The following is a 15,106-nucleotide window of genomic DNA, read 5'->3' as shown; positions in this document are numbered from 1 at the left end:
TGAGTGGATGGCCGCCATATAACAGTAAATAACGGCCATTATTTCAATACCACAGCCGTTGTTTTAATATAACAGCAAATATTTGCCATTAAATGACGGCCATCCACTCAATTACAACATTATGTGAACAGAGCCTTTCTGTGTTTTCAATCCACTCCTGGTTTTGGTTGCTATACAGCCTCACAAATACAGCCTCAAATATACATAGTGTGAACCCAGCCTAAACCTGAACAGGTCCCTAAAAATATCTGATTTTGAAATTTTACTGAAAATTTGGAAATTTGCTGCTAATGTTTTAAGCTTCCTATCGTCTGAAAAAAATGAAAGATAGTTTAATAAATGCCGCCAACATAAAGTAGACATGTTGCTAATGCTATTTAATATATAATTTATGTGGTATAACCACTTTCTGTATACGCAAAAAAGTTTCAAAGTTGGAAAAATGCATTTTTTCACATTTTTTCACATTATTTGGGTTTTTTTCATAAAGATTTGTTATGAGTATCGACTCCAATTTACCAGAAATGTAAAGTACAATATGTCACGAGAAAACAATCTCAGAATCAGCCGGATAGGTAAAAGCATCCCGAAGTTATTAATGACTAAAGTGACACTGGTCATATTCATAAAATTTGTCTCTGTCATTAAGGCCATTTCAGGCTCTGTCCTTAAGGGGTTAAAAGGGGTAGGTGTATTTACGTTCTCTAGGATGCAGGTCCGCCACTCTACTTTTTCCACTTCCCTTGGATTTCCTATTGCTCCCCTCCTCTCGCTCACCTAACTGTCCCTTTACTATCTCCATGCCACTAAGTTCCCATTTGACCTTCTCTTCCTAGGAGCTCTATGCCTAAGCTTGGTCTGCTCTTACACGTTTCCCCACACAGTCCTATTCACAGGTTCTTGGTCGGCTGTCTTTCAGACTCCCGGCCTTCCTAGTGTCTGGGTTTTTGCTACCTTTCTCTCTATCTCCTCCTTTTCTGCCCTTCCCTACTTTTCCCCCTTCTCCTCCCCCTTTCCCTCAGGTCGCTCCTCACTGAGCCATGTCTTCTATACTCTGTGTCTCGCTTAATGCACAGGGTCTGAACATACCAGAGAAACACTCCTCCCTGTTGCGTCTTCTTTGGGCTAAACGTGTTTCGGAGGTCTTTATCCAAAAAAACCATTTCCGGAAGGATCAAGTGCAGGAAGGATCTCGCCAGACTCTAAAACAAAGGGGGTGTCTATCTTGTTCACCCGTTCTGCTCCATGGGAGTTTTTAGACCAGAGGTCAGACTCAGAGGGACGGTTCCTCTTTGTGAAGGGTAAAATAGCTGGTACTCTCTGTACCTTTGGTACGGTCTGTCTTCCAAATACTGGCCAACTGGTTTTTCTAGAACGTTGTTGGAATGGTAGTTTTTGGTGGTGATCTCAACATGGCCCTTGACCCTCTTCTTGACTCTTCTTCTGGTCACTCTTCTCTTTCTTTCCATTCTCTGCGATGGACTAAACAAATCATGCACTCCTATCAGTTGATGGATGTTTGGCAGCTCCTTCACCCCCGTGACAAGGATTATACTTTCTTTTCGCACCCTCATAACCTATACTCTCGTATTGACTACCTGTTTCTCTCTCACACTCATTTGGACCGTGTGACTGCCGCTTCCATTGATCCAGTCTCTTTCTCGGACCACGCGTTGTTCTCCCTTTCTCTGACTTTTTCCCCTCCTCAACCTAGGTCATGGCGCTGGCGCCTAAATGAGACCCTGCTAAGGGATACAGGGGTTTTTAACAAAATTAATTCGGATCTAACCAACTATTTTGCCACTAATGTCACCCCCGACTCTTCCACTTTGGTTGTATGGGAGGCCCATAAATGTTACATACGAGGAACGTTCATCAAATTGGCTTCACGTCTTAAGAGCATTCCGACAAAATACTGTCATTGCTTTTGCAGATTGCGGACCTTGATAAGCAACATAAGAGGACTCTTTCCATAGCTACGGGTGCACGGTAAATTACGTGACCTCACTCTTGCAGATGCCAAGGCCTCCCTAGAGAGATGTCGTCACCACTATTTTGAATTCTGCAACAAACCTGGCAAGAGACCCTGCGCTTACAGAGAGCCTGTTTATTTACCCCAGGTCTCCTCACCTTCTGGCTCTAAAGTAACCCTTTCCTCACAAATAGCGGATGTCTTTTGTTCCTACTATGTGAACCTTGGCATGGTTTGTCTCCCACTGTGACCCCAACCTCCTCGGGATCTCTTTCCTCTTCCATTTCCTCCTATCATTTAGATTCCGGACTTCCTTGCCTGCCTGACGAGAGTACTGCGTCGCTTGAATCTCCGATTACTGCTAGAGAATGGTAGTGGGCAATTAAGTCCTTTCCTTGAGGCAAAGTTCCTGGCCCTGATAAGCTCACATTGCCCTATTATAAAACCTTTGGTCCCCTTCTCAGGGACCAATTTTTGTCCGCATTTAATTCCGTCTCTACAGGCTCCTCTCTCCCCCCGGATTCCCTCCATGCTCACATCACTGTCATCCATAAGGAGGGAAAAGATGCCTCTAAATGCCAAAACTCTTGCCCTATTTCCCTTCTGAATTTGGACCTTAAATTCTTTTTCAAAATCCTGGCCGCTTGTCTTAACCCCCTTCTCCAACCCATCATACACCCCAATCAAGTGGGTTTCATGCCTATGCATGAGGCCCGTGACAATACTACAAGGGCCATTAATATTGTCCACCATGCCTGGTCCACAGCCCTTCCGAGTATGTTATCTACAGATGCGGAGAAGGCCTTTGACTGAGTAAGCTGGCCTTTTCTCTTTGTCACTCTCAAGCACCTTGGTCTTGGGCCTCACATGCTGGAATGGATTGGCTCCTTGTATTCTCACCCCTTGGCTCAGGTCTCGGTCAATGGCCTTCTCTCTGCGTCATTTCCTATATATAATGGAAAGCGGCAGGGCTGCCCTCTGTCCCCCCTCATTTTCATCCTAACCCTTGAGCCCTTTCTCAGAGAGATGAGGAAAAATACAGATATTTCTGGGGTCAGAGTGGGGTCTGTAAACCATAAAGTAGTGGCTTATGCCGACGTTCTCCTATTCTTCCTCACTCAGCCTTCTTTTTCCCTCTCCAATCTTCTTTCGGAGTTAGCAAGATATCAAATTCTCTCCAATTATAAGATTAACTTACAAAAATCTGAGGCGCTCAATCTTTCTCTTCCCTCTTCTGTAGCCACCTCTCTCGAGGCTTCTTTCCCATTTCGCTGGTCGCGTTCTTTTCTGGGGTACTTAGGGGTCCAACTCACTCCCTCTGCTTCTGACATATTTAAGGCAAACTTTCTGCCTATGCTTAAACTCACTGAGAAAGATTTCCTTCGGTGGCACAAAGGCACTTTCACTTGGTTTGGACGCTGCTCTTTTTTCAAAATAAATATTTTACTCCGCCTGTTTTACCTTTTTCAAGCCCTCCCAGGGGAGGTGCCTTTGTCCTACTTCTGGCAACTCTCGTCACTTCTTACCAAATTTATATGGGCGCATAAACAACCTCGGTTAGCAAAATTGGTCCTGTATCACTCTAAAACTACGGGGAGGTCTAATCCTTCCTAATCTCTATCAATACTATGATGCCTCCTATCTTTCTAGGGTTCTCGACTGGCATCGTCACGCCTCCACTAAGCTATGGGTTGGTTTGGAGATGACATTCTCACCTCTTTCCCTGTTGGGGGCCCCATGGATACCGGCCTTAGCCCGCCGCTTTGTCGGTCTACATCCCACTATTGCCTCAACGTTAAAGATATGCAATAAACACCTTGCCTCTGGCTTTCTTGCTCCACACCCTTCTACGCTGTTTCCTGTCTTAGGTAATCCTTCTCTTCCAGCCGGTACTGAAGACTCGGTCTTTCGTGCTTGGTTTCAGGCTGGTGTCTTTCGGTTCACTTCCTTCCTCAAGGACTCTGAATGGTTATCACTTCCTGACCTCAAAAGATCTCTCCGACCCCTCTCCCTTAGGGTTCTGGAGGTCACTACAGCTTCACCATTTTCTACTGCACGCCTACTCCGTTAGAGTCTCTCTGTCTTGGCTCTGAGCCTCTTCGTCATTCCCTCTTCCTTCTCTACAACATGTTGAGCTCTCCACCGGAACAACCGCCTCCTCCTTTCCTTGCCTCATGTGAAGAGGACCTGAATATTACCTTTTCTACAGCACAGGTAGAATGAGTGTTCTCCTGCACACGTTTCTCCTCTATTTCCTTTCATCTTCAAGAAGCAGGATATAAACTTCTCTCCCGTTGGTATCAGGTTCCCACCCGTCTACACTGGATCTTTCCTGAGGTGTCTCCACACTGTTGGAGGAACTGTGGTGGGGAAGGTTCCCTTTTACATACCTTCTGGAATTGTCTGAAATTGGACTCTTTCTGGAAAAAAATGTGGCGTATCTCTTAAACCTTCACTGATTACCAACTCCCCTTCTTTCCCACATTTTTTCTTCTACATGTGGCAGATATCCCTCTCAAGAGTTACCGCCACGCCGTTCTCAGACACCTAGTTAGCGCCACCCAAGCTTGTATCCCCGCTCTCTGGTGTCAGCCTGACCCCCCCTAGAATTTTCATGTGAGTCCGCAAAGTTGAAGACATTAAAAATATGGAGGACCCCACAGCACAGCTACATGGCCGTGCTTCTCGGTTCTTCTGGACTTGGTATTATTGGGACCAATTTACTAAAATGAATACAAGTCTCTCTTGGCTCAGTGAGGGGCTGCCTGTACCCCTTCCCCTCTCTCCGCCTCTCCTCCTTTTCTTCCTCGGCTTATTCTTTTTATTTCTTTCTCTTTCCCCCCTCTTTCTTCTTCAATTTTAGTTTGAGAGTTACCTCACTCCCTACCTTTCCACATACATGCAACACCAAATATATGGGAGCTCTGGACTGCATCAGCTATTATATGATATGTTATGTTATAAGCCTATGTTGCGGACATTTGTTGCGGACCTGTGTATCTCTGTATATAAACCTATATAAATAAGACGCTTAAAACTGAAATGGTGGTCCCCTCAAAAATAATCTGGGTGTAATGGTGGAGGGGGATGAGGAAAAAGGCCAATCTACTAAATACAGTCTTCTCTACTGTACTCACAGAGAATACTATAACAGATGCCATGACAAGGTATAATGTAAATCCTCCCATAAATCTCACCTAACACAACAAGAAGTAGGGCAATGCCTTAAAAACATTAAAATCCATAAATCCGGGCCCAGAAAGTTTTCATCCTAGAGTTTTGCAGGAATTAAGTACTGTGTTACACAGACCCTAATATTTAAAAGATTCTATAATGACAGGGATTGTCAAAATCAACAGTAAAAAAAAATAATGTTCATGCAACCGATACAGCAGTATCAGTTTCAGGAATGGCCCGGCGGCCGGCAGTTTAACACCATCCATTGTTATGCAATGGACGGTGTTAAGCCCCGTGTGAACATAGCCTTTAACTGTTGTATAATGGGTTTCCAAATTCGTGACAGCAGACATTGGGGAATACACAGTATTAATCCCTCTCTGCTGTCTGGGGATCATTTGTGTATACAGGCCCTGACATTAGTTCTGTCGCTTATCCATGTTGTTAAAACCAAAGCTTATAACATGACCTAATATTTATCACATGCTTTTCTTAACCCATAGCCCCCTCAGTTCTAAGACAACCCTTTCAAAAGAGAAGCTTCAGGAGAAGGGGATGTTACAGATCTTACCTGGTGCTTTGTTAACAGGATTACAGAAAATTCCACCATTGGAATGGTCATTGTCACCATAGTCATAATTTGCCTGCGTCTTAACTTTTACTTCTCTTTTAGGCTGGGAGGAAGCTTCACGAACACTATCTCTGAGTTTTTCTGACAATTCCTCAAGTATTTGAACTGCTTGCCTGTGATAATCCACCTGTGCTTCCACTAGAGCTGAAAGCTGACTAACCTGCTCCACCTGTATAAAGAAAAAAAAAGTACAGATTATACCATGTCAACAAAAGACTAAAGCAATACAAGATATCAGATGTTTGTCCCTTTTGATAATCCTTAGAATCTAATAAAATTACCTGTAGTAGTGATATAAGGGACCATAATCAAATAGTGATAGGTGCAGAAAATCTTGTGCCTATGTGTTGCCTCTCATGGCAGAGATTCTAACTGGCGTTCTTAGCAGGATAATTTTTGAACATACACAGCAACGGTTTACTAGGAATGTGTCCTTTAGACAGGAAAAATTCCTTGGTCTCCCCAGTCTATAGATTTAAAGGGTTTCTGGGGAGCAGAAGGCAGCTAAAGCTGCTAAGCTAAGCTCCGGTGATCATGGAAAAAAAATAATTTATTCATACATCTGCAGGGTGTGTCATTACATTGTCTTGTTGTGTTATTTTTTTTTAAACTCCCCTTTGTAGCCCCCATGTACCTACATTGATTCAATCAAAAACTTACCTGCTTCCTGTTTCATCAACAGAAGCAAACCATGCCACCACATTCCTGAACATACTCAGCTGGCCTGGCGCAGTCCCCTGGCGTGTTACCCGTGCACCAGGGAGAATGTAGAACGCTGCGGCAGGCAAGGTGAGTATGTGTATGGAGGAGGCTCTTGTGGCCAGTGGCGAATTAAATGTACCCTGGGCCCCGGGCTGTCCACCCAACCTATAGCCCCCCCCCCCCCCCCCCCCCGCGATCAATCCACCCACATTATAATCCGCTACAGCCCCCCCACGCTGTCCCCAATAAACACTGCCTGCCAGTAAGGAAGGCCGCAGGGTCTCAGCAGCACAAAGGATGTCAGGAGGAGGGTGCTGATCTATAGGGGAGGTCCGAGCAGAACAGAGGATGTCAGGAGAGGAGGGCGCTGATCTTATAGGGGAGGTCACAGCAGCACAGAGGATGTCAGGAGAGGAGGGTGCTGATCTTATAGGGGGGGTCACAGCAGCACAGAGAATGTCAGGAGAGGAGGGCGCTGGTCTTATAGGGGAGGTCCCAGCAGCACAGAGGATGTCAGGAGAGGAGGGTGCTAATCCTATAGGAGATGGTCCCACTCTTACCCCCTTATAGATGGTCCCCCTTCCCCCCCCCCTTACAGATGGTCCCACTCTTACCCCCTTATAGATGGTCCCCCTCTTACCCCCTTATAGATGGTCCCCCTCTTACCCCCTTATAGATGGTCCCCCTCTTACCCCCTTATAGATGGTCCCCCCCTTCCCCCCCCCACCTTATAGATGGTCCCCCTCTTCCTCCCCCCCCCACGCCCTGTGCACAGCAGATTAAAAAAAACCAAAAAAAAAAAACCTCACCTGCCATCCATTCCCCCGTTGAGCCTCTCCTGTCCTGCTGGCTCCGTCTGTCCCCGGCTGATGGCGGTGTCCCGCCCTATCCCCGGCAGCGCGCGCATCAGACAGCTCCCAGTGCGCCGGAAGTCACAGCCACAAGCGCATGGGGAGCTCTCTGATGCGCGTGCTGCCAGGGATAGGACGGGACACCGCCGACAGCCGCGCATCAGCCAGGGACAGTGGGAGCCAAGTGAACAATGCTTGCGGTCACAAGAGAGTGCGGCGGCGTGGACGGCATTATAATGTGGGCGGTGTGGCATGGGCCCCCCCGGAGCCTCGGGCGCCCGCCCGAACCGCCCACATTAGAATCCGCCACTGCTTGTGGCTGAAGAGAGATATATGCATGTATATATGCAACTGTATCCCTCACCTGCGACACCTGCCGTCCTTGAGAGGGGGAGCGGTGCAGACCACTTTGATTCGCTATTCTGGAGGTAGGATGTTGTTAATGGTCCCGATCTGGGGGGGGGCAGTATCTTTAAAGGGGAAGGGGATTTGATATAAAGGGGGGTTGCAGGCCGCTCTGGTCCGCCGTCACACAGATCACAGCACACTTACCTCATCACACACTCCTTAAATCATCACACATAGCACAGCACACTCCTTACATCACACACACATAGCACACTCCTTACATCACACAAACATAGCACACTCCTTACATCACACAAACATAGCACACTCCTTACATCACACAAACATAGCACCCTCCTTACATCACACACAGCACACTCCTTACATCACACACACATAGCACACTCCTTACATCACACATAGCACACTCCTTACATCACACACACATAGCACACTCCTTACATCACACACACACAGCACACTCCTTACATCACACACACACAGCACACTCCTTACATCACACACACACAGCACACTCCTTACATCACACACACATAGCACACTCCTTACATCACACACACATAGCACACTCCTTACATCACACACACATAGCACACTCCTAACATCACACAAACATAGCACACTCCTAACATCACACAAACATAGCACACTCCTTACCTTCCACATAGCACAGCACATATTCTCAGGAACACCCCCACTCTGATGCTCCATCCCGAGTGAGGGTTTGGGGGAGGGGCTGCTCTGATGAGCAGGGTGTGCTGACCTCTCTACTGCCGGGATGGGTGGAGGGGAACAGAGCAGAGTGAGGAAGCTGTGCTGGTGGTGGTCTTCTCTGTACAGCACGGGTCCTGGGAGAGGGAGGGGGTGCAGGCGGCCGCTCTGGGAGATGGGAGTGACAGCAGTAGGATGTGCAGAGTGTGCCTATGTATGTGCTGCCAGCCCCAGCCGTGCTTGCTTCCTTTTAGCTGCTTTCAAATCTTCCCCCAGCAGGCCCCTCTCCCCCTCTGGGCCCCTGGCAGCCGCACCGGCTGAACATAAGATAGGTCCGGTGTGTGCATCACTGCCCCTGTTCAGCAAGACACATGGCCCCCTCCTCCTCCCCCCCCTCCCCTCCCCCCCCTTTTTTTTTACGTAGCACTGGATCTGGAATAAGTTGTTGTTTTTTTTTTTTTTGGGGGGGGGGGGGTTGTTGCTCTTGTTGTGTAGTAGCTGGTATTGCTGTCATATGTTCTGTTGATATGTGGGATAAGGTTTGCATTTCCTTGTGCAAGTTGGATGTGTGGGGTGTGACGGTTTCCCTAAAAAAGGCTGGGATAGAGAGGTATACCTATTGTAGGTTGTAACTAGTTGAATTGGTTGGATATGTTTGGTTAATGTTTTGGGTAACCTTCTTATAGTTAGTTCAAAACATCATATTTGTTTTTCTATGCATAATTTCTGATTCTATTTAGTCAAATTTTTTCCACCATATTTATTCATATATTCAATATTCCATATTTTTTTCAATATTTATTGAAATTTTTCATATAACAATAAAATCAGAAACGAGCCATAGCATCACAAAGTTCAAAAAAGTAACATAGCACGGAAAAAGTGCTGCGGAATCTGTTGGTGCTCAATAAATAAAAAATATTATTATTATTATTTATTGTTACTACTACTACTACATCAGGGCGATTATCAAACCACAGAGCTACACATGAAACAGCCTTACATAAGAACAGTGAAGTACACTTACTACTGTCTCACTTGTATATGCACCTATAAGTTGTGCTATGGCGGGAAAAGGAGGGAAGAAGTGAAAGTGAGAGAGGATGGGAAAGGAGGGGATTAGAGGGGAGGGAAGAACAGAATAGGAACAAGAACAGGTCACAGACTAACTATGTACACATCAGGCACCTGTAATGCATAAGCTACATGAAAAGTTCTGAACATGAAGGCACATTTCACAACTTAGGCTACCACAAATGGGGGGGGGGGGGGACTGGAGTAAGAGATGTTGAGGAATAACCCCTAGGGCTCAGAGACTCCCCAAACTTCCTCCAGGGGGGGGAAACGTTTCACAAAGCTTGCATGTGACCTTGTTTCCCAGCTCACTTGTTCTTTTATCCTGCACTATGGGGGAGATTTATTAAAGATGGTGTGAAGTGAAACCTACTCAGTTGCCCCTAGCAACCAATCAGATTCCACCTTTCATTCCACACAGACTTTTTGGAAAATGAATGGTGGAATCTGATTGGTTGCTAGGGGCAACTGAGCCAGTTTCACTTCACACCATGTTTGACAAATCTCCCCCACTGTGTATCCACCATGAGCAACCAAGCGCCAAATTCAGGTGCTTTCGTAAACCTCCAATGGAGCGGTAAAAGCCATTTCACGGCTGTGAGAAGCAAAGTTGCCAGGGAGTAGGAGCCCAAAGAAGGGAGGGGCAATCCATCCAAATATGAGAGAGTACCCGCACTTGTCCCGCTCCCCCAACACCTATCATTGTCTAGCAGATTAATTGTGTGTACCACCTGGTCAAGAGTTTGAAAGAATTTTCCTGGACCCTCACACATCTCATAAAGCTGTGTAAATTGCAAAGTATATTTTATCAAGTTGAGAAAACTGTACTCCCAAATCCCTTTCTCATGCCAAGAGACTCTGATAAAAAGCTTTAGTAAATAATGGAAATTAAGTAAAATTTTGTCCAGCCAAGACACAGGGGGGAGAGTGGAGAGCAAAGATTTGAATCCTCGCACTGCCTGTCTAAAGGCCGTATTACACGAAATGATTATCGTCCGTATTCGGACAATAAACGTCTTGTGTAATAGAAGGCAACAATCAGCCGACATGAACAATGTTGGCTGATTGTTGCTGTTGTTTGTCTTTTAGCGAGACATCGATCTGCTGACGTCTCTCCCAGGAACAGGAGCGGCGGCAGCAGACCACCGCTATCCTCTATGGCATGGGTCTCCAAACTGCGGCCCTCCAGCTGTTTCTAAACCCCAACTCCCATCATGCCTGGACAGCTAAAGCTTTGGATTTAGCTGTCCAGGCATGATGGGAAATGTAGTTTTGCAACAGCTGGAGGGCCGCAGTTTGGAGACCCATGCTCTATGGGCTGCCCGGAGCTACAGTGTGTGCTAAAGCCAGGAGAATCAAATGAAGGTTATGCCAGCTGGAGGTACAACCGTGCAGAAAGATCTAGGACTTTTAGTGGCGCTGATGGCATCAGATAAACATCACTCCTTCAATGATGGGAGTAGTAGTACTTGATGTAAAATCAAAGCATGATGTAAAATTAAAGTTACACTGTCACCCCCTTTGTGCATTCGGACATCTCTACACAGGTGTAAAGGGTAAATTTAGCGTTTTTCATACCTTATTTCATATCATACGTCATGGTGTTCGTTCAAGTAAAAAGTGTCCTTTTATCAACTGCATTAACTGTATCAACTGTATTAAGTGGGCGTGGCCTCGCGGCATTAGCGCCACTTAGCCCCTCCCACAACTGCACCGTTGGCCCCTCCTCCTTGATGCCCATTGGTTGGCAGACGTAAAGGGGATGGGGTCTACACCTTTCGGCCAGGCTGTTCCAATGGCCGGCGAGGGGGTGGGGGCCAACGGTGCTGTTGTGGGCGGGGCTAAGTGGCGTTAATGCCGCGAGGCCACACCCACTTAATACAATCTGCAGTTGACAAAAGACACTTTTTACTTGAAGGAACACCATGACGTATGATATGAAATAAGGTATAAAAAAACGCTAAATTTACCCTTTACACCTGTGTAGAGAAGTCAGAATGCCCAAAGGGGGTGACAGTGTCACTTTAAAGTTTTATTGCAGGAATTACGCGTTTCAAGGCACAGCCTCTTCATCAGATTTGCATGGTAATGAGATGTACACTCTGGACATTTATGCAGTAAAAAAAATGAGAAAATTAAGCCATGGGAGACTGAATATCCTCCAAGGCAACCTTATTTAAATCCCACAAAGTGACGCCTCAGAAGTCTGCCTAAACCGTAGGGAGGCATTCTGTGATGCCCAGAGAATACGGTAATTCACTAACTGGGGCCAGAGGGGAGATCTTCAAAGGAGGAGATAAAGCTAGCAGATGCTTCCAAAAAACTTCTACAGTGCCTTTAGCAGTGGGCCTTAAGTGTTTAGTCATTCACGTGTCAGGTAGGGAAGACCATAGAGCTCCACAGTGTGGAGCCCTAAGCTGTGCTCTTTCAATATAAGCAGTCCTCTTGAAGTTTAGTAAGCCCGATCCAACTGCTCAGGTGGATTGCTTTGTATTATGGAGCAAAGTCAGGAAGTCACATACCTCCTTCTCGGGAGCTAAAAAGGGTATTCCCCTATAAACTTTTATTAGTTAGTAAAATCTAGAAGCATACTTACCTCCATTCTGTAATATGCTTCTATTTTCTTTCTTACACCATTCCTGAGCTTTCTGAGCTGATTGTCCCTCTCAGATGAAGAAATCAGCTTCTGTGCAGATCCACTCAGACACTCTCCTCTTCTTTTCCTCCTTCCAGCCGAGACGGGGCCACATGATCCATCGGCAGGGTTAGCTGACCAATAACAACTAACCCAGCCCACAGTAAACGTCACACTCATCACGTGTCATGAGAAGCTGCTTTCTCCTGCACAGCATCTCTACACAGACTGCCAGCCCCACAGAAGCTGCTCTAATCATCCTCGCCCCATCCATGCTCCCCCCCCCTAGGGTCGGGCCAGAGGTGTCAGCCATCAGATGCTGCAGCTCTGCCCAGCCTCTCCCCATCCACAGCTGACCGCTCATCCCACCAGGCTGTGGCAGAGGAGTCAGCCATGAGCTGCTGCAGCTGCACCCCCAACCCAGTGTCTCCGTGCATAGCACCTCCAGCTATAGCCAGCCTCACACCTGATCGCCCGGAATGCCCCTCCCCCACCCCCACCCCCGACATGAGTGCCTCCCAGCCAGCACCTCCTCCTAGTGCATCTAATACAGTTAACTGTGTTGGGAGTTGTAGTTCCTCAGCAGCTGTCAGTAATATGACTGCAGAGCAGGCTGTTAGCTGCTAATAGCTGCTGAGGAACTACAATTCTCAGCATAGTGTTCATGTACTGCAAAAAAAATGCCAGCTCCACACCTCTGCTAAAGCTCTTAGAAATTTTTCATCAGCTTTGCTTCATGGACCTATCAGGGAGAAGCAATGCATGATGGGATATGTAGTTTCCAGGATGATGCCATCTTGGATATAGAAAGGCATTTAGAAAAATTTGTAACTCAGGAACAGCGTCAGCTAGAAAGACCGGAGACAGCTCAAAATACTCAGGGGGACTTGGTGAGTAAGAAAAGTTAGGTTTGGGAACATTTAAATATTTAACTCTTGGGGGGAATACCCCTTTAAAGGCTAAAAGTCTATATGGGAGTCTAGGCCTCCTGCCTGACCACAGGAAACGTGTAAACAGCTGTCTAAGAGAGGAGATATATGAAACAGGGATTGAAATTGGGACAGTTTGCATGACAGTAGCTGGGGGACAATACAGGTTTTCACATAATTTCTTCTCCCCGTTCAAAAAGTCAATGGTTGAAGGTTTTTAACTGCGTCTTAATCTTCTGCATTAGAGAAGGATAATTGATCATATATAATGATCTAGAATGAGGGGTCAAAAGGATGCCCAAAAACCTTAAAGATTTAGAGGGCTGGTGGAAAAAAGAAGAGCGTTTAACTTGAGACAAAGAATCGGGGGGAGTGAAAACATTTAAGAGCTCTGGCTTGCTAAAATTTTCTTTAAAAGTAGAAACGAAACCGTATTCATCAAAAATGTGAAGGACATGTGGAAGTGCCTCCAGTTGGTTAGGAAAGATTAGAAGCAGATCGTCCGAAAATGCTGCAGTTTTGTGTGAATATTAGTCAATTGTTAAACCTTGCACGGCCATGGACTGCCAGCATGTCTGAAGAAAAGGAAAAAATGAATAAAATGGGGGAGAGAAGGGAGTACTATTCAAACGTAAACGTGCCTTAGGGAAGGAATATAGAGTAAAAATTGCTGAGTTAAAACTCTCTAAGAATCCAAATTTGGTAGGGTTGCATGTATGAAGGGCCACCTCACATGGTCGAACGCCTTTTCGGTGTCTGTCTCTAAAAAACTTGATTATTTTTAGCGCAGTGCGCCTGATGAATAAGATTTATGAGCCTGGAGGTGTTGTGCTTCCCCTCCCTGGAAGCCACAAATCTAACCTGTTTGGATCCAATTAGCTTAAGAAGAAGAGGTTGTATAAGTTTGGCAAGAAGCTTTGTCCACCACTTCACATTGGCATACAGTAGTGAAATGGGCCGATAACTTCAGCAGTCTGCCTAATTTTTACCTTCCTTTGGCAGAAGCATGACGTAGGCAGATCACCTCCTCCCATTAAAGTGGTACTCCGGGCAAAATGTATTTTTTTTATATTTTATTACATATGGAAAGTTAGACAAATCACTAATATACGCTGAACGAAGAGCTATTTCGCTCAATTTAGTAGATCAGGCAGGTTCAATTTCTCTCTAAAAAAAAAAAAAAAAAAAAAAAAAAGAAGTGTATGTTTTCTGGAAGGGTCCAGCAGGGGGTGCGTGTAGAAGTATAGACTAAGGGCCCTATTCCACCTGACGATTATCGTTTGCATAATTTAACATAGTTTAACGATTAACGATCTTAAACGACCGCTATTGCGAAAGACCTGAAAACATTAACTTATTTCCATGGAACGATAATCGTTACTTATGATCGTAATTGCGATCGTTTCTTATTTGCTATTGCGTTCGTATCTATTGCGAACGACCGAACGATGTCTTATTCAATGCGAACGATTTGCAAACGTTTTGCGAACGAGCAACAATAAAAATAGGTCCAGGTCTTATGAAGCAATCAACGATTTCTCGTTCGGTCGTTAATCGTTAACTGCATTTCAACCGAACGATTATCGTTTAGATTCGAAGGATTTAACGATAATCTGAACGATAATCGTCCGGTGGAATAGGGCCCTAAGAATAGACGTCTATGAAGAAGTGCAGTGCTGTCTCCCTCCCCGTGCTGTCAATGTCAATGCTGCCTGTGTCCCTCCCGGCCATGCCCGGTCCTGTGCAGGTGGGTGAGCGTTCCTTATCTGCTGCTCACCCCACTGCACCTCCTTCCAAGAAGCTGCCCGTGCTCTTCCATCCTCCATGAGCCCCTGTGGCTTGGTACCCTGCCACCCGGTTCTGTGCAGGAGAGCTCACCACGCCACCTGATCCCGTTGGGGTGAGCGCTCCTGCGCCTCCTCCTGTCCTCTTTGTGCCCCTGCGATCCCCGCTGCAACTCAGCGCTCACCCCGCTGCTTGGTCCTGTTCGGGGTGCACCTCCTCCCCTCTGTTCTGCCATCAAGAAGTTGTCCTCCTCCCATAATTCTGAGCCCC

General features: G+C 46.2%; 1 protein-coding gene across 2 annotated transcripts in view; it reads right to left on the bottom strand.

The window, feature by feature from the left end:
- The window catches only part of SH3GL1 (SH3 domain containing GRB2 like 1, endophilin A2), a 247,184-nt gene that overhangs the window by 46,381 nt on the left and 185,697 nt on the right, over positions 1-15,106 (bottom strand). For both annotated transcript variants that reach the window (XM_069962566.1, XM_069962567.1), the window contains exon 7: positions 5,721-5,949. In XM_069962566.1, coding sequence (XP_069818667.1) covers positions 5,721-5,949 — 229 coding nt within the window. The remainder of the gene's footprint in view (positions 1-5,720; positions 5,950-15,106) is intronic.

The sequence above is a fragment of the Dendropsophus ebraccatus genome, chromosome 3 (assembly GCF_027789765.1).
Source record: "Dendropsophus ebraccatus isolate aDenEbr1 chromosome 3, aDenEbr1.pat, whole genome shotgun sequence".
NCBI classification, from domain to species: domain Eukaryota; kingdom Metazoa; phylum Chordata; class Amphibia; order Anura; family Hylidae; genus Dendropsophus; species Dendropsophus ebraccatus.
Note: the sequence above shows the minus strand (reverse complement) of the source record. Positions and strands in the feature narration are given on the sequence as shown.